General features: G+C 51.3%; 1 protein-coding gene across 1 annotated transcript in view; it reads right to left on the reverse strand.

Moving 5' to 3' along the window:
* Positions 1 to 10627, reverse strand: part of B4GALT1 (beta-1,4-galactosyltransferase 1) — a 47201-nt gene extending 36574 nt beyond the window's left edge. Inside the window, exon 1 of the mRNA XM_081103265.1 lies at positions 10057 to 10627. Within this exon, the coding sequence (XP_080959391.1) occupies positions 10057 to 10456 (400 nt within the window). The 5' untranslated portion in view covers positions 10457 to 10627. The remainder of the gene's footprint in view (positions 1 to 10056) is intronic.
* Positions 10628 to 23824: the final 13197 nt, after the last annotated feature.

Below are 23824 nucleotides of genomic sequence, written 5' to 3' on the forward strand. Positions count from 1 at the left end.
ATGAAAAGGGCATGTGCATGGGGGGTGGCTACAGGGACAGAACTGGCAATTCATATTTGCAGACCTTGGACTATTGATCACTTTAACACACCACCTCCCTCCCCCCCCCCCCCCCCCCCCCCGCCAAAAAAATCTTTCTTTGCTTGGGCCCCTTCCTGGATTCCATAAACCAGGGCTGTCAGGTCAGAGTTCATCCATTTGGGTTAAATGGTCAGCCATCCCGGCTAGCCCATCAGAACCTAACATAGTTTCTGTGGATGGCTGAATGCAGTATTTCTAGCCATCAATCTGCAAAGTTTTAGATCAACACCATTTTAAAATCAGACTTTTATTTTTTTTTTAAATATATTTTATTGATTATTTTACAGAGAGGAAGGGAGAGAGATAGAGAGTTAGAAACATCAATGAGAGAGAAACAGCGATCGGCTGCCTCCTGCACATCTCCCACTGGGGATATGCCCGCAACCAAGGTACACGCCCTTGACCGGAATCGAACCTGGGACCCTTCAGTCCGCAGACCGATGCTCTATCCACTGAGCCAAACCGGTTTTGGCTAAAGTCAGACTTTTAAATAGCTCTGCCCTCATTCTATAGGTTTGGCTCCATAAATAAAGGAAAAATGAAAAGTTCTTGTCTTGTATAAATGAACTAGTTGGCAAAGGCAATTGAAAGAGCCACCAGTAAGGCTTTTTGCATACTGAGAAACCTCAGCAGGAACCAGAGGCAACGGCTTAAAGAAAAAGCTTCAAGTCCAGAGTGTCCGCAGGCCCTACACAGGGACCTTAACACACATACAAGGCCCAAGGGCTGGGAGTGTAAGTGTGAGACTCCAGACAGACCTGACTCCCGGAATCCACACTCCTTAAAAGCCAATATCCCTGGCCCAGGAATTTACAATTCAGGGCCTGGAAAACAAAGTAGCCATATCCTCTGGCCTAGAATTTCCTCTTTAGCTACTTATCCCAAGGAAATAATTCAACTGAAGCAATGAGTGGCACACAGCAAAAATGTGCAAGATTATCTGTGATGGTGAAATCCGGAATGTTGAATGCTAAGAGAACATCTATAAGAATACAGAGAGCTGCTATGTCAGATAATTAGGATAATTATAAACAACGTAACAGCTGAATGAAAATAGAATGCAAAATAGTTTCACACTACAATTGCAACAGAGTAAAATAGGTATCCATTCCGGAAGGTAAATGGAGTTTTGCTACAGTGTTAGGCAATGTTTTGTTACAATGGTAGACAGAAGAATTACATTTTTAAACATTTAATATAATGACATTTCAATTTAAAAAAAAAAGAAAGGAAGAAATCCTACAAAGCAAACGCCAAAATCTTCGCAAATAAGAACTATCAGTACTACCAATAACGGATAACATAGATTGAGAGCTTATTCTACGTCAGGCACTGTTTCAGGCCCTTTTATGCCTATTACCTAAACTTCACATCTACCGGTGAGAGCAGAGAGGACAGTATCTTTCCCATATCACATGGCTAGCCAGAGTGACAGAAAGAAACCTTCCCCGTGACATTTTAGAGGTCATCCGACAACCAAAATCTTTATGCCTATTAGTCAGAGACCAGAAGCCTCACTACAAGAGCTCTTGAAATGGGTAGTGGGTGCCAGAAGCCTTTCATGTTGCAGATATAACCAGGATTTCTCCCCACAACAACCTAGACTGGAGGAGGAAGAGAAACTGGGACTTGCCCAAAATGACTTAACAAGTTAGAAGAACCAGAACTCAGAGTCCTCACTCCAGTGGCATTCAAGGCTTGCTCTTACCCTCTGCAGACCATGAAACCCCTCCTTCTGTACCTCCCCTTCCTGTCACCTTCCTTCCTTCCGTCCCTCAGGCTAAGCCAGTGGTTCTCAACCTTCTGGCCCTTTAAATACAGTTCCTCCTGTTGTGACCCAACCATAAAATTATTTTCGTTGCTACTTCATAACTGTAATGTTGCTACTGTTATGGATCGTAATGTAAATATCTGATATGCAGGATGGTCTTAGGCGACCCCTGTGAAAGGGTCGTTCGACCGCCAAAGGAGTCGCGACCCACAGTTTGAGAACCGCTGGTCTAAGCTATCCTCAGCCTTCCCTTGCCCAGCATGGTCCCAACTACACCAGCTCTCTCTTTTATCATCTTTTGTTCACTCTGCCTCTACTTCCTGTCTTCTCCTACCCTGCGGGTAACTGAATGCAACAGCCAGGCTTCAGCTATGACGTCTTCTCACTGCGCAGCAACTCCAGGAAATTACAGGCTGTGTTCAGCAGTAGAATCCTGCCCCTCCCAACCAGGGAGACTGTTCAAACAGCCTGAGGCAGGGAGAGAGGCCCCACATTTTGACTCTGGCCCTGGGAGCACCACATTTCCTCTCCGCTCTCTAACCCACGGTATTGCCAGAGTCCGTCCACTGCTGAGGGGATCCCAGAGAATGGGGTCAGCTCTTGTTTACATCCAACTCCCATGCTTCATAGAGTATAGTTACCAATACAAGTTTGCTGAATGAACAAATGAGTCCCCACTCAGCCTCTTCCTTGGGGCCCCTCGTAATTCTGGGGTGAGGACTCAAATCTACCTACTGGACAGGCGGAGACCCTACCCAAGCTGCCTGAAAAGCTCATTTGAATGCCAGGAACTACCTAATACCTCCGACAATGCAAATACCAGTTTCCTTAGTGTACCTTTACCTCGGAGTCCTTTCCTGTTTTTTTAAGTTGGTGGCTCCTAGAACGCCAACAACGAACGGCTCTGCAGTTTCAGGATGCCAAAGGCAAAAGGACGTTATGCAAAACAGGAAGAAACTTTTTAAAGAAAAATTTTAAGGCATTTTTTAGAATGTATCCTGTCATCAAGCCAGGCAATGACTGAACCCCTTGCCAGGGCCCCTCCCTATGACCCAAGTGGTGGGGCAGGAAGCAGCCAGATCTCATACAGTACTGGTCACGCTGGTATGACATAACCTTGCCCCTTCCCTCACTGCAGCCTCCCCCTGATCCGCAGGCTCTGTGCCAAACGACCCCTGGCATATTCCCAAACCCAGAGTGTCCCTCAGAAGAGGAGAATTTAGCTCCAGTGAAGACACTCGACGTGGAATAACCTCAAAACAGACACCTTGGGAAGAGTCTGGTACACTGACCTTAACTGCTCTAACCCGCCTGAACCAGCACCTACTTCATGCCAGACTCTCCTGGTCTCTGAGGCTTTTCCCCCACAGAAAGGATTCCTGGAAACCTACAGGTTTCTGACTGCATGACCCCTCCCCAGATCTCAGGACCTCCTGGCAGTGGGAGAGCCGGCTGTGTATTTCAGAGTCTGATTTGCGAGCTTGTTCCCACACCTTCTATGGAAACAGGCAAGTCGGTCATGCCAACAGCACGGGGTTAGCTAGCTGGTTCTTCACCCAGCACCATAGCCCCAGGCCCCATAAGCCTAGCCTAGCCAAGGAGACACATGGAAAAGTTACTTAGAAAGCTGACTCATGGGGAATCAACCCCCGAGTCTCCCCGCCCTCGCCCCCCTACTTCTATTGACAGCTGACTTCTGCTCAGCTTTATCCTAAGTGCCTGGCCTGCACCCTGGCCCTCTGCCCCTGCCCCAAGCACTTCCTGCACCTGGTTTCCTTTTTAATCAGAATTCTAGACACATCTTTCATTCAGCAATAGACAATACTCATCTGCCTGCAATAAGCAAACATGTAATTTTCGTTGGGCCTACCCTTTAGTAAAACTGGTTTAAAAACCTAGCCCTTCTCAAAAAGCGCTCACTCCTTTATTTCCTTTTTTTAAGAAAACTCTACTACGGAAACAATCCAAAAAAGTACATAAAGTTTTGTGCACAAGCCTCACAAGATCACCAAAAAAAAACCCCACAAAAAAACAAAAAACAAAACTGTGTGTATGTGTTCAACAGCTGTTGAATGATGAAAGTTATACATATTCAGCTGACAGAATAATATGGCCTTTGTGACTTTTAAAGGTGTAGAACCAAGCTTGTGATAGGATCGCAAATGAAAAATACTAGGCACCGAGCTCTCTCTATCTATACTAATCTGTCTGTCCTTCTAATAAAGATAGCATCTATATTCTTAAATATGTACAAGGAAAAAGGACTAGCAGACAACATGCCAACGTATTTTGTCTGGGTGACAGGAATACAGGCATGCTTTTTTACCTCCTAACTTTTCGAATTATTTTCAATGAGCCTGCATTACCTTTTACAGAAAAAGTAGTGAGATTTTTTTTTGTGTAAAATCTCACACAAAGAGATTATCGGCTCCTAAAAAAGAACAAAAACAAAACAAAACAAAAACCAGGAACAAGCAACAACTACAGCCCTAGCCTCAATCCTCCTCCTCCTCTCTGGGCTTGGTGAGGGGCTTTGGAGAGGCGGCTGGGGATCAAGAAGCAGCTACCCCACACACCCAGACCAGAGATTAAAATCACTGCCAAACAACTCGGCAAGAGCCAGTGATATAGCCACTGGCCCTCGTGGCTGAGGCCAGGCTGGAAAGCAGAACCTGAAACACTGAGGGTGTGAGTCAGCCCTTCTGCCGTCTAAGGACAAATCCCTTTAGGCCACGTTCGCCTACAACCAGCTCCCTGCCAGACCCTGTCCCCGACCCCCAAGCCACCACAACCTTCCAGCCTGAAGACCTCTGACCTTTAGAACAGGATTTGAGATCTCTCCCCAAGCTGGTGACCGGCGTGGGCCCCGGTAAACAGAGAGGCCCCTGCCACTGAGGCCTTTACAAGCACAGCCGCGGTCTGGTTCCCAGGACCCCCCAGCAAGTGAAGGGGCAGGAGGGGCCCTGTGGTGGCCACAGAAGCCCATCCCACGCCTCGTTCACTCCCGCAGGAGCCAGGGTCTGCCTGGCGAGGCTTCACAGTGACCTCACTGTCCCAAGACCACACTGGGCAGCGTCAGAGCTGAAAACAGCCACAGTGCCAGGCCTCAAGGGATTTAGGCAGAAAGGGGGGACCATTTGTCTGAAAAGACAGCTGTATTGGTGCTTAAAGGGGTAAGAAAAACTGGAATTTCCAGGTGGATGTGGATTCAAGCAGAATTCCAGTCTCTGCGTCTTGCGAATGTGCATGGAACAACGGGTAGGAGCCACTGGGTAAGCGGCTGGAGAAATCACCAGGTTTGACTTGACCACAGGATGATCGGGCTCATCCCCCTCCCCCCACACACACACCCAGAACCCAGCTGAGCCCCCAAAGTCTGGAAGGCCCCTAGGACAGAATCCAATGGAAAAGTTGGGGCTGCCTTGGCATTAACTGTCTGGCCATTCACAACCCATACATTAGCCAATCCCAGGCTGGGCATTCCTACCCTGCTTGTTACCCAAAGACCGTAACACCCAGCCATATGTATGGCTGCTAATGTCTCATCACAGTCATTATAAAGCAGCAAGTTAAAGATGACCCAGCAGAGCTAATATGAGGCTTCAGAAATTAGAGGAACATTTTTTCACACAATCAAATAAAACCAGGACTGAAGAACTTTGATACCAACTCTGGAAGTCTGAATAAGAGAAAGAAATAAGGAAGAAAAGAAGGAAAGGAGGGTGGCTAAGGCAAGGGAGAGACTAAACACACACACACACACACACACACACATCAGCACAGTTAATTGTGCCTCCTCTGCCTAAACTGTGAGTTCCTAAAGACTGTCATCTTCCTCTTTCTAGCTTTGGTGCCCAGCACAGGTCAGGCATATTGTTGGAATTTAATGAATGAAGTTACCAGATGCTTTAGCCATCAAGGACATCCAGGCAAGCTGCCATCGTGTAAAATCTCACCAAGGGACCCAAAAACACAGCTCACAAGATCTTCCCAGGATCTCCATGCCACACCAGGCTGCCCTGAGCCTCTGCACTAGGTACCTACTGAGCATTAACCTCAAGGAAGAGCACGGGGTAGGCAGGCTCTCTCGGGAGCACGCCCACGCCTTTCTTCCCTCTCAGGGTGTATCTTTACTTTTCTCTCCTAAACGCTAAGGGTCCAAACAAGAGCACTGGGGAGCAGCAGCTCCTCCCAGGCCTACCCCGTGAATCTGTCTCCAAGGCCCCCTTTTCTCTGACTTTCCAGTGACTAACAGCAGCCCAGCATGGCACGTGTCTTTAGGATGCTTCTGGAGAGCCAAAGCAGAGGACCCCGCAGGCTCTCTCTCCTGTTGCTTCTTCCACCCTAAGCCTCCCACCCTTCCTCTGTGTCACTGTCCCCAGCTTTAATAAACACACTCTCGAAATAAAAAGTAAATTAAGGAAAAGGAAAGAGCCCTGGGCGGGGAAGCAGGAGACTGGGTTCCAGCCCCAGCAAGCCGCTCCCCTCAAGCACAATGAGGGCTGGGGGCCGGGGGACTAGAGAGTCCCGTCCTGGGACGCCATGTTTCCGAGACACTGCAGTTCCCGTCCAATCCGACATTTGGCTCTCGATCCCTGTGCCCCAAGGAGTTTCCACCGGGCTCATCAGGGGAAGGCTCCCACACTTGCTCAGAGTCTGGGAGGAATGACAGCAGGCGGGGATCGGGCCTGCCCCCATCAGAAAGCCAGACAGCCACGGCGGGTATTTCTCAATCTCAGCTTGTTGGACTAGAAGGCATGTCTGTGTGTACGTCAATAAATATTTTCCTAGAAAAGCAACAGGACAATACTGGTTTACAAAACTCGTTACATAACCTCCCAAAGCTTGACGATCTGCACACAAGAGAGGCTCCTTGTGCGTCCCCTAACCCTTAGGATGAGGCTCCACCCCAAACTGGAAGGTGATGAGGTCCCAAGACTCAACCCCAAAGTGGGGAGAGAGCCCTTTCCCGAGCAGAGGCCAAGACAGATGTCCTCAAAGTACACACTGTCCTGGGCTTGCGTCCCCATGTGTGCTCATGGGGGGGGGGGGGGGGGGGCGAGGACGGCACGCTGGTAGAAAAACACCTGAGAGCTGAGAGCTCTGCAGAGATTCAGCAAATGCGTTGTCTTCCCGTGGGCACAAACTGAGGCAGAGGCCGGCTGACAGCCCCCACAAAAGCCAGGGAAACTGGTTTATGAATAAATGGCTCCCAGAGCCCTGGCTACCTGCAGCTGCTATTTGCTGGTCCAGGTGCCCATGACTTTCTGGTGCCCACCTGTAGATCAGCGTCTTCCTCATGGCACAGCTGGGCAAGAGGGGCCTCTGGGGTTTAAGTAGTCTCCTACTCACCACCACCCACTGCCCCCATGTACCCTTGAGGGGACTGTGCCAAAAGCCCCAGGCCCCAGTGGAGTCCTCAGGTCAGCCCTACCTCCCCTAACCAGTCCAACCTGAGGTACTGCCCCCTCCCTACCCAGCCCCTCTCTGGGATGCCAGTGCCAGCGCCAGTCGTCACATTGAGCTGCCGCCAAACCTGAGCAGAGATAACAATGCAAGGTCACTGCTCCTCCCAGGCTGACTACATTGAAGGCAAACACCCAGGCAGCCAGGAAAGGGGCCTCACCACCACAGTTCAGTGGAGTGTATGCTGCTCCACCCTCGGGTGGGCGGGGAGGATACCACCCACAGGCCCCATCACCCTGGGAGAACTCAGGAGCCTCACACTAGCTCATGGGGGGGCCAGGGCCAGGGCCTACTATGGCTCCAAATGCTATACCCTACCCTACGTTACACAGAGTGTAGACGGAGACGGGATTCAAACCAAGTCTATCTGAAGTCAATCTCAAAGCTCTGACAACCCACAACAGATCTAATAGTGACCCATCAGCAGCCAAGCATGGCTCCCCCATGGAAGGGCATGGCGGTTACCCACCACCTACCCGGCGGGAGGGATCGAAGCATCTGCTCCAGACCCCTGGACACCAGAAAGGAGAGCCACATTGTAGAAAGGAACTGCAAGTAGTGAAAAGGCCACAGCTCTAAACCCCACGGATGCTTTCTCCCACCAACCTCAAAACCACCCCACAAGGGCTTTGGCAGACACCTGCCCAGCTGAACAGATGGGCCATCCCACCCCGCAACACACACACACACTCTCCCAAGGAAGACTTTCAGCTCTCTTAAGGAACCTCCCAGCCAGGAACTTCCCCTCTGAGAGCTGCACCCAACCACGCAAACCTTAGGGCTCAATTAAAATGGAGAAAAACCCTCCGCCTTCACTTTCATGGCTGCCACACAATGACGGCCAAGCTGGAGAACACCCAGGGCCTCTCTCCTCGCCCTCCCAAAGCTTGTCTCTCAGAAAGTCCCTTCGAGCCACCAATTCGGAGTTCACTCAGAGACGCCAGTAACCGCTCTGGTGACTAGGAACACTATCCTAAAACAATGCAGGGTGCGCTACCACAGCCTCTGTGATTCATCCGGACACTTCAAACATCAATCAAATGAACTTCGGGGTACTTTCATTTTAATTAATTTCTCTTTCTTTCTGCTCAAAGGCCAGGCAACTATTACAAAAACAAAAGGACCGAGCGACAGTGCTGTGATGGGGGACACTGGCCGCTCTGGAGTAAGGGAACCCACTCTTCCTTCTTTTTCTCAAACTCTGCATGGGAGTCTGAGAAATAAAACTTCAAGTCCCAAGTCCTAGTTGTCACATACTTAACATACACAATCTCGTCTCGTTCTAAAAATAACCTGGTGAGTTAAACATCCACAACCTCACTTTATACATGAGACTGGGAGGAACCGTATCTCAGGCACTTAGCGGTGGGGCAAAGGTTCGACTTCATTCTACGGGACCCGTCTGCTTCCCAGAGACCATCGTCAAGTCCAAAAGAATTCCATTTTCTGCTTTAAGAAAAGTCCCCCGCGCCCCCCCCCCCCCCATGACCACAATTCATGTCCGACCAACTGCTAGAGCTTCCTCCCAAACTGGATATAAAAATGTTGAAGTAATTATCGGAGAAGTTGAGCAAGAGCATGTAAGAGGCCTGCTCTGCCAGGACTCTGCGGAAAAGTGTAAGAGTTCCTATTGGCAGGATGCCTGCCTGCCTGCCAGGGCCCCTCACAGGGAGCAGCATTCTCTCAACCCTGGCATGAGAAATGAGCAGCCACCTGTCTGGTCATCTTGGAAGCAAACCTGTGGCCGAGTGGGGCTTGACTGCCTGTGCATACAGGTCAAGAAAAGTCCCAGAGGAGGCTCAGCCTCCTCCTGACACAGGGAACTGGATCCCATCCGCCCAAGCTCCCAGTCTAGTTGAAAGAGAGGCTGGTGATTAAGGTTCGCAACTTCTGGGCGAGATCACTTCGACTCCAGGCTGCTCCTGGGAGGGACAACTGGGTGCTAACTGGTTATCCGTCAGCCCTCCAGCCTCCAGGCTCACATTTACATTCCCACAAACACCACCCGCCCCTGGAAGGACCTCCCTCATGGAGGTTTGGGGAACCTACAAGGGCAAGAAGCCGGCGAGAAGGGTCCTGAACACAACGATGACAATTTACTGCGGGTTTACCCTCCTGAATACAAACCTTTGTTTACACTGCTTTAGCTAATCTTCCAAAATGACTTCCAAGAATAGGTACCATTTATTATTCCCATTAAACAGGCGAGAAACCAGAAGTTTAGGGAGAAGTCACTTGCCTGAATGCTCAGGAAAAGAGGTTAAGCCACTAGCTGAGAGTGGTTCTGAGGAAGACAAGTGAACTGGCAGATCAGCTCCCTGTCCCCCAAACTGGAGTGGGTGACTCTGAGCCGCCTTGTGGTCCCAACCAGAGTCAGCAGGGCGACGGCTGTCCCGAGCCCTAAGCACTCAACATCCCAAACTCCCTGAGGCTTGGGCCAGAGCAGGGACGTCTCCAAGCCTTCTCTCTGGTTCCAGGGCCAGAGGGCCCTGCGGCTTCCCCAGCCGGCCCCCGCCCCGGCTTCCAACTTGAACCCAAAGGGACGCCCCTCCCAACCTCTCACCCCATCCAGCCCGGAACCGCTTTTGGGATTAGGGACTGATCCGGAACAGGCAGGCGGGCTGTCCTGGAGGAGGGCGCGGGCGCACGTCCGGGACAGGCTGGGGGGGGGGGGAGGGCTTGTCGGGGAAATCCGGGGGAGCCCCGGTCCTCGGGCTGGCGCCCACCCGAGTCCTTACCGAGCAGCGGGGACTCCTCGGGGCAGGCGGGCAGCGGCCGTGCTGTGATGGAGGACGCTGGGGCCGAAGTCCGGTTGCTGGCGAGGCCAAGGAAAGAAGCCGCGTCGGGGCTGGCATCGCTACCCCGACGCGGCGGGGCAGTGGCGTCCCCGGGCGGCGGCGGCCCCCGCGGCTCCCCGGAGGGCTGCCCGATGGCGGCGGCGCCGTTCGAGCCGGCTTGGAGCGGCGGGGGGACGCCGACCAGGTAGGGCAGGCGGCTCAGGTCGCGGCCGCTTAGGTAATAGACGAGCGTGACGCCGAGGTGCAGCGCGCAGACGGCCACGAGCAGGCGGCAGGCCCGCTGCAGGGACGCGCCCGGCATCGCGGCGCTGCCGCCCAGGAGCGGCTCCCGGAACCTCATCTTCCCGCCGCCGCTTTAAGGGGCGGGTGGGCTCCGACGGGTAGGGCGGCCCGCCCGCGGGCCGCCGGCCAGGCGCTGCCAGGCCACGGGGCCGGGGGAGGGGCGGACCGAGGCCGGAGCGAGCGCCGCGAGCACACAGCGGCCGCCGAGACTCGCGCCGGCCCGGCCGCCGAGCGCGGAGCAGGGCGCCCGGGGCGCGGGCGGGGGCGGGGCGGGGCGGGGCCGCCGGGGCGGGGCGGGGCCGGAGCGGAGTGTTCAGGGTGAGCGCGGGGCGGGGTCTCGGGGGCGCGGGTGGAGGGCGGGGCCGAACGGGGGGCGGGGGGCAGGGCTGCTGGGCCAGGCGGCGGGCACCCCCGGCGCGCCAGGCGAGGTTGGGGCTCCCGTGACAGCCCCGAGCGCCGGCCTCCCGAGCTGGGGGCGCAGCCGCGCCTTCTCCTCCGACCCGCCCTTGGGAGCCGCCGCCACTTCCTGGGGTGTCCGGGCTCGGATGTGGGCGTGCCTCCGGCGTGGGGGCAAAGAAGAGGGTGGAGAAGAGAGCAAGCGGGTTGCTGTTTTGGGGGATTGGGGACCGCGGCGGCGTTCCGGCCGGTGGACCTGCGGGATCTGGGAGAGAGGTGCGGGGCCTGGGAGAGAGGTGCGGGGCCTGGGAGAGGGGTGCGGGGCCTGGGAGAGGGGTGCGGGGTCGGGGAGAGGGGTGCGGGTCTGGGAGAGGGGTGCGGGGCCTGGGAGAGGGGTGCGGGGCCTGGGAGAGGGGTGCGGGGTCGGGGAGAGGGGTGCGGGTCTGGGAGAGGGGTGCGGGGCCTGGGAGAGGGGTGCGGGCCTGGGAGAGGGGTGCGGGGCCTGGGAGAGAGGTTCGGGGCCTGGGAGGGGGGTGCGGGGTCTGGGAGAGGGGTGCGGGGCCTGGGAGAGAGGTGCGGGGCCTGGGAGAGAGGTGCGGGGCCTGGGAGAGAGGTGCGGGGCCTGGGAGAGGGGTGCGGGGCCTGGGAGAGGGGTGCGGGGTCGGGGAGAGGGGTGCGGGGTCTGGGAGAGGGGTGCGGGGCCTGGGAGAGGGGTGCGGGGCCTGGGAGAGGGGTGCGGGGTCGGGGAGAGGGGTGCGGGTCTGGGAGAGGGGTGCGGGGCCTGGGAGAGGGGTGCGGGCCTGGGAGAGGGGTGCGGGGCCTGGGAGAGAGGTTCGGGGCCTGGGAGGGGGGTGCGGGGTCTGGGAGAGGGGTGCGGGGCCTGGGAGAGAGGTGCGGGGCCTGGGAGAGGGGTGCGGGGCCTGGGAGAGGGGTGCGGGGTCGGGGAGAGGGGTGCGGGTCTGGGAGAGGGGTGCGGGGCCTGGGAGAGGGGTGCGGGCCTGGGAGAGGGGTGCGGGGCCTGGGAGAGAGGTGCGGGGCCTGGGAGAGGGGTGCGGGGCCTGGGAGAGGGGTGCGGGGCCTGGGAGAGGGGTGCGGGGCCTGGGAGAGGGGTGCGGGGTCGGGGAGAGGGGTGCGGGGTCGGGGAGAGGGGTGCGGGTCTGGGAGAGGGGTGCGGGGCCTGGGAGAGGGGTGCGGGGCCTGGGAGAGGGGTGCGGGGCCTGGGAGAGGGGTGCGGGGCCTGGGAGAGGGGTGCGGGGCCTGGGAGAGAGGTGCGGGGCCTGGGAGAGGGGTGCGGGGCCTGGGAGAGGGGTGCGGGGCCGGGGAGAGGGGTGCGGGGCCGGGGAGAGGGGTGCGGGGCCGGGGAGAGGGGTGCGGGGCCTGGGAGAGGGGTGCGGGCCTGGGAGAGGGGTGCGGGGCCTGGGAGAGAGGTTCGGGGCCTGGGAGGGGGGTGCGGGGTCTGGGAGAGGGGTGCGGGGCCTGGGAGAGGGGTGCGGGGCCTGGGAGAGGGGTGCGGGCCTGGGAGAGGGGTGCGGGGCCTGGGAGAGGGGTGCGGGCCTGGGAGAGGGGTGCGGGGTCTGGGAGAGGGGTGCGGGGCCTGGGAGAGAGGTGCGGGGCCTGGGAGAGGGGTGCGGGCATGGGAGAGGGGTGCGGGGTCTGGGAGAGGGGTTGAGGGGTGCGGGCCTGGGAGAGGGGTGCGGGCCTGGGAGAGTGGTGCGGGGCCTTTGGAGAGGGGTGCGGGGCCTGGGAGAGGGGTGCGGGGCCTGGGGAGGGGTGCGGGGCCTGAGAGAGGGGTGCGGGTCTGGGAGAGGGGTGCGGAGCCTGGGAGAGAGGTGCAGGGCGGGAGGTGGGGCAGCTGCAGAGGATTTCTCTGGGGCGACCTGAACCCTCTCGGTTAGGCCCGCGAGGCTGCGGCTGGGAGACCCAGCTTGAAGATGGGGCTCCCCCCCCCCCCCCCCCGCAGCCCTGCGGAAAAGAAGTGGACGAGTTCGCTTCTCTTGAATGGCCCAGACTACGGGACTCAAGAGGCCTGCCCACCGCGGTTTAGTGTTGCGGGGGATACACGCTTTGGGAGCAAAGCAAGGAGCCTCGGTCAATCCCACGCCGGCAAGCAGGAGGAGAGCAGCCGGCTTTATTTACAATCTACACAGGTCTGGACCCCATCGTTTGAAGTAGGGATTGCCCCCATTTTACAGATAATGAGTTCAAGGCTCAGGAAGGTTAAGCTCCCACAGCTGTTGAGAGGCAGGTGCAGAATTCTGGCTCCAAAACTTAAAAAAACAAACAAACAAAAAAAAAACACCACATGTTGCCCTAGCTGGTTTGGCTCAGTGGATAGAGCGTCAGCCTGCAGACTGAAGGGTCCCAGGTTCAATTCCGGTCAAGGGCACATGCCTGGGTTGCGGGCTCGATCCCCATTAGGGGACGTGCAGGAGTCAGCCAATCAATGATTCTCTCTCATCATTGATGTTTCTATCTCTCTTTTCCTCTCCCTTCCTCTCTGAAATCAATAAAGATATTAAAAAAAAAACAAAACAACACATGTTTAGTCCTTGTTCATTTGCAAGTAAGGGCTGGAGATTTTGTGGGTTCAAATCTGACCCAGAGGCCACTCCTCAGGCCCACCTAGTGCCTAAGTGAGCAGGGAAACCTCAGCTCTGAGAAGGACCCATGGAGGGGCTATCATTTATGTGGATGGAGGAGCTGAGGGCTCTGATAGCCACTCTGCAGTGCTGGGAATAACAGATTGAAAGTTTGTTATATGCCAGTCAAACACAAGCCTAACCGCTTTACACAATTTATCTCATTTAATTCCAGCTGCCCTGTCAAGGAACTATGACTGCCTCCATTGCACAGATGGAAAAAAACAACGCTCAGGAGTTGACCTTCCATTGTGATCCCACAGAATCCACTTTCTTCACTTGGCTATGGGAACACCTGACTTTCCTGGTCTTCCTCACTTCACTGGCACTCCTTCTCTTTGATGGGCTTCTCCTCCTCCTCCCCTTGTGGAAGGCCCCAGGCCATGTCCATGATGCTCTTTTCTGTCTATACTCCTTAGGGCTGATTTATAATGTCTGCATGCCGATGACTACAAAGTTTCTGTCTCTAGCCAAGACCCCCACCCCCAGACTAATACGCAACTGCCTATCATACTGGCATCTCAAACTCAGCACATCTTGCCCCCAACAACTTACTACCTACACTCCACTCCCACTCTTACCTACCTCAGAGAATGGTACCATTGTTCACCCAGTTCCCCACGCCCCAAACCTAAAAGGTGTCATCAGTGTGTCTCTCTTACTCTTAAACTAGAGGCCCGGTGCACAGAATTGTGCACTGATGGGGTTTCTCGGCCTGGCCTGCACCCTTTGCAATCTGGGACCCCTCAGGTTGATGTCGGACTGCTGGTTTTGACCCGATCCCCACAGGCCAGGCCAAGGGACCCCACCAATGCATGAATCTGTGCACCGGGCCTCTAGTATGCATATAAGATCTTTGGTTAATCTCTTCCCACCCTCCCCCATCCCTCTCTCCCTCTGAGATTCATCAGTCTGTTCCATATTTCCATGACTGTGCATTGAGCGTCTGCCCCCTGGTGGTCAGTGCACATCATAGCTACTGGTTGAATGTTTGAACGGTCAAATGGTTGGACAGTCGCTTAGGCTTTTATATATATAGATGCCATTTCCAAGCCCTCAGCAAGTCTTATCAGTGCCACCTCCAAGTCATAAGACTTTGTCACTTACTAACTCTGTTTTAACCATTCCAAACCAAGCTACCACCATCATCTTGGCCTGGGTTATATAGCAGCCTCCTAACTGATCACCCTGCTTCTGTCTCCTCCATGCCCCTCCCCAGTCTGTTCTCCAAACAGTATCCAGGAAGATCTTTGCCAGCATAAATCACATCATGCCATTTTATTCAGAAGAAAGTTCTGGTTCTTATTTCTCTTCCCCACCTTTCTCACTCTCTACCTGCTTTAGCCACACTTGCCTAGTTGCTATTCCTTGAACTTGCCCCATCTCTTCTTGCCTCAAGGCCTTTGGCTGTTCACTTAGCCTGAAGTACTCTTCCCCCATATGCCATTCAGATCACTCAAGAGGTCTTCTTAGACCACCTTGGGGAATAGTCTCCCCCCCCCCCCCGCCCCCAAATCCGCTTAAACAGCTTGATTTTCTTTTAGAGCAGATATCACCACCCAACATTAGATGTTTATTTATTGCTGCTCCTCTCCCTCAGAAGATCAGCTCTGTGGGTGCAGGAACTTCCTTGTTCACACTGTATCCTCAGTTCCTAGAACTGAACCAGGCACATAGTTGGCACAGAATGAATATTGGTAAAAATACCTGTTAAATGAATGTTTATGATTGTCTTGCTAATGGGGGGAGGGGAGAAGGGAAGAACTATTGTTATTTTAGAACACCAACGTCAAGAGTTGTTCACCAGGAAGTTGGTGAGGATGAAGCTGACCCTAACAGCCTATGTATTAGAGGAAAATGCCTGGCCAATGAGTGAGGATGGGTCAGACTGGCCCCCATCAGAAAAATGAGGGGAGGGGAAAATGGAGATGTTTCTTCCATGCGTCTAGGTACTGGCCAGGAGATGGGTTTGAGAGGAGGTAAGGGTCACAGACTTGTCTCTTTCTGTGGCCAGGAAGTGAGGAAAGGGACAGACACTTGCTCCATCCCTCAGGAACATGCAGAGTCCACTGAGGCATGAACACCAGCCTCACCACCTCTTGCCTAGAGGTACCTAGAATCAGTACATTCCTTGCGTCAGAAAGCTCCAGAAGGTCAGAAACCGTCAGGACAACATTGTGCAGCTGTCCAACGTGCACTAGATTTAGAGAGCCAGGCAGACCCCAGGCAACCTTCTCCAGCTCTTCCCACTCTCACCTCTGTCAGGTGAAACAATCCATTCGGGGAGGTGCTTGGAGGAGGAAGGTGCTGTGCTGACTGGCCAAAAGTTGGGATCTGGATTTGCCCAGATCTGCCCAGACTCACACAGCCCTCTGCTTCTCTCTGCAGACTGCCTTCAACTGGGTAGTAGCATTTCCTCTGTCCTTACACAGTACCCTCGTCTGCACCTGTCAATTTACATTTCTGTTTAACCCTAGTGCAGTGGTCGGCAGACTGCGGCTCGCAAGCCACATGCGGCTCTTTGGCTCCTTGAGTGTGGCTCTTCCACAAAATACCGACTTCTGCGCATGGGCCACAAAGTTTCAATCGCACTGTACATGCGCGCCCACACGTGGTATTTTGTGGAAGAGCCTCACTCAAGGGGCCAGAGAGCCGCATGTGGCTCGCGAGCCGCAGTTTGCCGACCACTGCCCTAGTGGGTCAGAAGGTCATAGAATAGTGCCTGGCACTTGGTAGACAATTATTTCAGTTGTCTATGGCTGAATAACACATAACCCCAAAACTTAATGTCTTAAAACTAACACTTTATCACAATTGTTTCCTGGGCTGTTCTGCTCCACGTGGTGTCAGCTGGGGCACTGGCACAGCTGGAAATTCCCAAGTGGCCTCACATGGTTGGCAGCTGGTGCTGGCTGGGGGCTGGGTCAGAAGGGGTCGTGGATCAGGGGCCTTGGTTCTTCTTCACCTGGATCTCTCCACAAAAACCCATCCACATGGTTGCTTGGGTTTTCTCACAAACTGGAGGGTGTATCCCAAGAAGGGGCATTTCAACAACAACGTAAATTCCTTAAGGCCCGGTCCTAACCATCACTTATGTGGGCATTTTAGTTATAGGGAAGTCCAGGTTCAAGGGGAGCAGAAATAGACTCCACCTCTCCTTGGGAGAAGGGGTTGGCAGGCATCTTTTGTAATCCACAGTAGTAGGCCAGTGGTCACAAATTATCTATATTCCTTCCACGTGTAACATACATTCATCTCCTCCAAAGACTCCCCAAAGGGACATCCCATTAGGACTTCTGCCTCAGGCTCCAGGTCCAGAATCTATCTCATCATTTGAATCAGGCCTATGTGCTCGCTTTGGCAGCACATATGGTGAATCAGGCCTAGGTGTGGTTCCTCAGGTTCCAGGGAACTATAAAACATAAAACAAATTATCTTCTTCCTCTTACTCTCTGAGCAATTCGATCCAAAAGCCAATAGGTAGGAGGAGTCCAAACAGCATTGACAGTGTGAAAATCCACAGAACACTGGTTAGCAATCACTGCTCCAGAGCAAGACCACAAGTTCATTGGGTACATTTTGTATCATCCTTACTAACTGCGTGTTGCCTGTATGTATTTAGGTCTCTAACAATTTTCCAGTAACAATTTTCTTATTGCACTTGCAATCTCCTTGCTACTATTCAGGACTCTACAAGGTTTCTGCTTCCAAAGTCAATGCTGTGTTTTAGGTTTTTGGAAGCACCCCACTTCCAGGTATCAAATTCTGTTTCAATGACCCATTGCAGGGCTTGGCAAATAGGTTCCATAGGTCAAATCCAGCCCACCACCTGTTTTGTAAAGAAATTTTATTAGAACTCAGCCATGCATATAGGTTTACCTATTGTCAGTTTGTTTTCATGCTACAATGGCAGTGTTGAGTAGCGCAACAGACCATCTTGCCTGAAATGTTTACTATGTCAACATAAGAAATATCCAAACTACGGCTCAGTGGTTGAGGGTCAACGTATGAACCAGGAGGTCACAGTTCGATTCCCAGTCATAGCATATGACCAGTTGCAGGCTCCATCCGCAGTGTGGGGCATGCAGGAGGCAACCAAATGATGTGTTTCTCTCACATCAATGTTTCTCTCTGTCTTTCCCTCTCTCTTCCACTCTCCCTAAAAATCAATGGAAAAGTAAAAGGAGGAGGAGGAGGAGGAGGAGGAGGAGGAGGAGGAGGAGGAGATTGTTAAAGGTCTGGCTGAAGGCCCAATTTGCCAACGAGTGCAGCTCTGTGATCTGTCAGTTCAGGAACCTGTCAAGAAAGGAAATTTGATTGTCCTGGCTCTGACTTGTTCTGAGAAATCTCCACTTCCTTGATATCTTTTTTTTTTTTAAATATATTTTATTGATTTTTTACAGAGAGGAAGGGAGAGAGATAGAGAGTTAGAAACATCGATGAGAGAGAAACATCGATCAGCTGCCTCCTGCACATCTCCTACTAGGGATATGCCTGCAACCCAGGTACATGCTCTTGACCGGAATCAAACCTGGAACCTTTCAGTCCGCAGGCCGACGCTCTATCCACTGAGCCAAACCGGTTTTGGTTCCTTGATATCTTTAAGAATCCATTCCTGGGCAGCTCTCTCGAAGGAGCTGCCAGCACCTCTCCCCACCCCCTTGCTCCCAAACCCTTCTTCCTTCCCTCTCTCTTTCTCCTGAGCTCCCAGGGCCCTTCTTTCGCTTCGGTAACTTGTTTCTTGAGCCCATTTCTTCTACCTCTGCGACTTTCTAAACAGACTTTCCATGGCTGGAACACGCTAGCTCCCCAGGCTGCTACAGACAAGAGACCATGGACATCAGACCACTGGCCAGCAGAAATTTCCCAACAAGGTGGAAATTTTAAAAAGGTTATTGAGAGCCGAAACCGGTTTGGCTCAGTGGATAGAGCGTCGGCCTGCGGACTGAAGGGTCCCAGGTTCGATTCTGGTCAAGGGCATGTACCTGGGTTGCGGGCATATCCCCTGTGGGAGATGTGCAGGAGGCGGCTGATCGATGTTTCTCTCTCATCGATGTTTCTAACTCTCTATCTCTCTCCCTTCCTCTCTGTAAAAAATCAATAAAATATATTTAAAAAAAAAAAGGTTATTGAGATATAAGATGATTTAAAAAATGGTATATTTGAATAAGATTTGAAGGGTTTAATAATTGATCAGAAATTTGGCAGAATTGGAAGTTAATTTTTCAAAGTCTGATAGGAATATTTTGAAAGTCTCATATGATTTTCCTGCTGGGTAATTGGAAATGCCAACACAGCCCACAACTACCTGAGGCTGGGAAGCCTAAGGGAAAATAGTTGGGAAAGGATCACTTACAAAACAAAAGTGGCTGAAATCTCTCATGCCTGGACACCCCACCCTCCCCATCCCCTTTTCCCCAGCCTACTTAAACATTGTAAAGGGCAGCACTAGCCGGTTTGGCTCAGAGGATAGAGCGTTGGCCTGTGGACTCATGGGTCCGGGGTTTGATTCTGGTCAAGGGCATATGCCTGGGTTGCGGGCTTGATCCCCAGTAAGGGGTGTGCAGGAGACAGCCAATCAATGATTCTCTCTCATCATTGATGTTTCTCTCTCTCTTCCCCTTCCCTTCTGTCTGATATCAATAAAAAAAAAATTTTTTTTTAAATTGTAAAGGGCAAATGAGAAAAATTGTGCCTTCCATACAACTATTAGTCATTCTGTTTATGTTTTGATCTGTTTGTGACATGTTTGTATTGATCTGTATGCTTTATTAGTATGTATATGGTATTTTCTACCTCCAGATAGTATTCCTAATTTGTAATATTTAAATGCCTTAAAATAATTAAATACTTATATATATTGAATATATAAAGAAACTAATCTTGATTGCTGTTCTCTTTTCTTTCTTTTTTGATTTTTTTATAAGAGTTTATTTGAGCCAAACTGAGGACAAATGCCAAGAAGCAAGATCTCAAATGCTCTCTTATCAACTTTTATGGCATAATAAAAATCACAGAAGATTAAGCAAAACAAAGAACGAAACTAATTTACAGATATAAGTTCATGTTATCTCGTAAATATTTCTTAAGAAAATATCTTGGATAATCATTGACTGTAATATCTCAGAGTTAACTAATAAATAGATATAAATAAAAACTTTTTTTATTTTTAGAGAGAGAGGAAGGGAGAAACATTGATTTGTTGTTTCACTTATTTAGGCACTCATAGGTTGATTCTTTTTAAAAAAATGTTTTTATTGATTTTTAGAAAGAGAGGAAGGGAGAGGGATAGAGAGATAGAAACACCAATGATTGAGAAATATCATCAATCGGCTGCCTGCCACACGCCCCCTTCTAGGGATGGAGCCCGCAACCTGGGCATGTGCCCTGACCAGGAATCAAACCAGCGACCTCTTGGTTTATGGGCCGACACTCAATCACTGAGTGACACCGGCTGAGCCATTTGTTGATCCTTGTATGTCCCCTGTTAACGTAAAAGCATTCAAACCTGTAAAGAATTTTTGTGAGTTTATTTGAGCCAACTGTCAACAATTGCTGGGAAGTAGTATCTCAATGGATTGGGATAGTGCTCCAGAGAATGGTGGTCTTTCATCTATTTTTATACATTGGAATCAAAGGAGGGGACGTAGGTGGGTTACATGAAATCCTTTGGTGATACACTAGAGAGGCAGAAGAAAGCAAAGGTGGGAGGCGGGGGCGGGGTGGGGGGGACTCTAGGATTGGATTAAAAGCAAAATGACAGACACAGAAAAATAAGTGACAGACACATACTTAAGCGGGTGCAGGTGCAGGATAGTTAACAGTCCACAATTAACATGATAACAATAACAATGAAGGAACTTGTGGTATCTGTCATGGCACGCAGGCACATTGGTTGTGCCCCAAGGGGTCCGTAAAAAGGGGAGTTACCCAGACATTTCAAGGATGTGTTATCATAAATGCAAAAAGACAGATGGGCTCAGTGAAGGTAAAGGTTGACCTTGTCAATGAAGATACCGGCCTAGGACGTAACTGCCCACCATAACTGCTTTTAGTTAAAGTTTAATTTCAGACCATCCTTTGTGGTTACTTTAGGTCTCTGAGTTTGCAAGACCACCATGCAGGCCTTCCCTGAGCTTGACAGGTTAGCCTGTGGCCCCTTTCGTCCACAGCTCTAACCTGGAATGAACCCTTAACCTTGGTATATCAGAGATGAAGCTCTAACCAACTAAGCTACCCAGCCAGGACAATACAACATTTTTTTAAAAGACAAAACCTTTCAATAATAATTATATGTTAAACATAGTTTCACAAATTCTTTTTATTGAATATCTAGATATCTCAAGTAACATGAAATATACTAAAATATTGTTAGAGTGGTCTAAATTTATCTACTTTTGACTTCTTATTACAGAGAAACGGGAAGATAAATTTGGATCCGTTAATGAATATGTCATATACTTTATATTAAAATGCATGTTTCTTAAAAAAATTGTAAATATATTTGCCAATGAAAGAGCTTATGTTTCCAAAGGTTGTGAAATGTATTCATAAATTTGCCATCTAAAGAATGCTGATTACGTACTTTTTTGTTGTTGTTAATCCTCACGCGAGGATATATTTTCCATTGATTTTTTTTAAAATACATTTTTATTGATTTCGGAGAGGAAGGGAGAGGGAGAGAGAGATAGAAACATCAATGATGAGCCCTAATCGGTTTGGCTCAGTGGATAGAGCATTGGCCTTTGGACTGAAGGGTCCCAGGTTCGATTCTGGTCAAGGGCATGTATCTTGGTTGCAGGCACATCCCCAGTAGGGAGTGTGCAGGAGGCAGCTGATTGATGTTTCTAACTCTCTATTCCTTTCCCTTCCTCTCTGTAAAAAATCAATAAAATATATTTTAAAAAATATTAAAAAAGATATGTGCTCGAATTCAAAATTAATAAAGCTAATTATTAAAAAAGAAAAAAAAGAAACATCAATGATGAGAGAGAATCATTGATTGGCTGCCTCCTGCATGCCCCCTACTAAGGATCGAGCCCGCAACCCCAGGCATGTGCCCTTGACCGGAATCAAACCTGGGACCCTTTAGTCCGCAGGCCAGTGCTCTATTCACTGAGCCAAACCAGCTAGACTCCATTGATTTTTTTAGAGTGGAAGAGAGGAGGGGAGAGGGAGAGAGAGAAGCATCAATGTGAAAGAGACACATCGATTGGTTGTTAAGCTGAATCAGACTGGAATAAATTTAAGTAAATGAATTTAAATATCAAAAGTAAGCCAATACAGAATTAGACTTTAGTTCTTTTTTGCTCTGTTGAAGACAGTTTTTCCTGTATTTATTGTTCTACTCTAGATAAGCTATTATGAAAAGTTTTCTGCCTAGAAAGCAAAGAGTCTACGCATTATTAAAATAGCTCTGTGATTTATATTGTCTTAACCAAGTCCTTGATTACTTACGAAAACAGTCTTTTCAATCCTAAGAACTAAAGTTTTGCTAAGCTAACAATAAGTAACCTATATTTGTCTTTGATATCTTCTATGATTACTCTGGATAAATGAATAATTCAATACTGTTTCATAATGATATATAATCTTTTCTTGTCAAGTATGTTTGACAAACTTCCTAGGGTCCAGGTTTTATCTATTTATTTATTTTAATATTTGGGGTTTTTAAAATATGAGAGAGGAAGGGAGATGGAGAGAGAGAGAATTTGGATTTGAGATTCAAGACAATCCGTCAGTCCCTGGGTGTGGCTGGAATTGAAATTACGTAAACATCCCGTCTTCTGCCAATACACAGAGATGCAAAAAGTCTGAAGGAATGGAACAGACCAGAGGGAAGTGGGGCTGGAAATGAAGAAAGCAATCGTTGCCTGTGATCCTGAGGCTTCTTGGCCCCAGGCCTGCCCCTCCCAAGGCCCAGCAACACTTCTGCCCTTGGATTCGGTGCTTCAGAACCCAAGCTCCTTATATTGAAATCGTGCGGGTGCTGCTTCACTGAGTTTCAGATCTTCCCAACCGAAGAGACTAACAAAAAGACACAAGTGGTGAGCAGGTCGGGGAGGAAAACGGGTTAGGGCTGCTGGGCTAGGAATGCAGTCGGTGTGAATCCAGACGGCAGGTGGGTAGAAGTGAGGCCATTCCTGGCAGGAATTAAGTTTCAAGAACCAGAAAAGAAACTTCCTCCCTGTCGTCAGAGTGGGTTAGGCCCTGCCTCTGGCCTCCTGTGAGGTCACCAGGTTCATGCGTCCTTACCTGCCTGCCAGTCCTGGCCTGAGAATTCTCCTTAGTCTTCCTGTTGTGTTCGGATTGGTCACACCAGAAGGCACCCTGTTCCCACTAAGCTCAGGGACCACAGTGTCGCTGCGCTATTGCCACCTGACATTACCGTCTGCCTCTCCCAACGTCTGGGAAGAGCTGCTGCCGGCTGGTTGGTACTTTGCCCTCTTCCCAATCAGCACGCCAGTCTGTGAGGCTCTGTCCTGAGAGGTGTGAGGAGGAGGGTGGCCCGCAGGTGGGTCCTGAAGTCCTGAAGTCCAGGGCACTTGTTCTTGCCCAGCCCTTTGGTTACAGGTAGGATGAGCAACTTATCCCTGTTTGCCCAGGACCGTCTCAGTTTTAAAAACGGAAAGTACCACATCCCAAGAATCCTCTCAGTTCTGAAAACACTGGGAAAGTTAGTCACCCTTATTATAGAGCCCCGGGTCCTCAATGGGAGCCTGCCTTAGCATTGTGCTGCGAAGGTGGCATTCCAGGTCTGGGGGTTCCAGACCCTCCTAAGGATTCCCCCACAATTGGAATGTCTAAAACCAAGGCATCTCTCATCGGCCTGTGGGCAAATAGGGCAGAGTCAGGTTAAGAGCACAGATTCTGAAGCCTCCCATTCACTAATTGGATGGAACCGATTTAATTACTATAGTGACTCCACGGTGTTGTGAGAACAGTGCCTGGCTATATAAAAGTCAGCAATCATTTTCATGCCCTTACCCTGAGCCAGCCATTGCCTGCTCTCAACAGTGGGGTGCCCTCTCCACCGGGCAGCCTTCAGAGTCCCCGGGTGGCACAGAGCCTAGGGCAGAGGCTGGCCTAGGCAATGGGGGGCCAGGCTGTCTCCAGAGGCCTTACCGGGTCTTCCTCTCCCTGGGCCCTGAGGTTGGGCCTCAGAGCAGGGCCTGGCTTCTCTCATTTCTGGGCCAAGTCCCTCAAAGGGAAAGTTTGTGGAGCCCATTAGAAGGGCCTAGCAACAAGGGGCTGGCCAAAGACTCGGTGGCTTACCCAGCCCTCGGGTGTGTACGGAGGAGCCCTGTGTCTCTGGTCCCCTGCCATATGGGCAGCCTAGTCCAGTGATGGCGAACCTATGACACTCGTGTCAGAGGTGACACGCGAACTCA

The sequence above is a fragment of the Myotis nattereri genome (genome assembly GCF_964212035.1).
Source record: "Myotis nattereri genome assembly, chromosome: 12".
NCBI classification, from domain to species: Eukaryota; Metazoa; Chordata; class Mammalia; order Chiroptera; family Vespertilionidae; genus Myotis; species Myotis nattereri.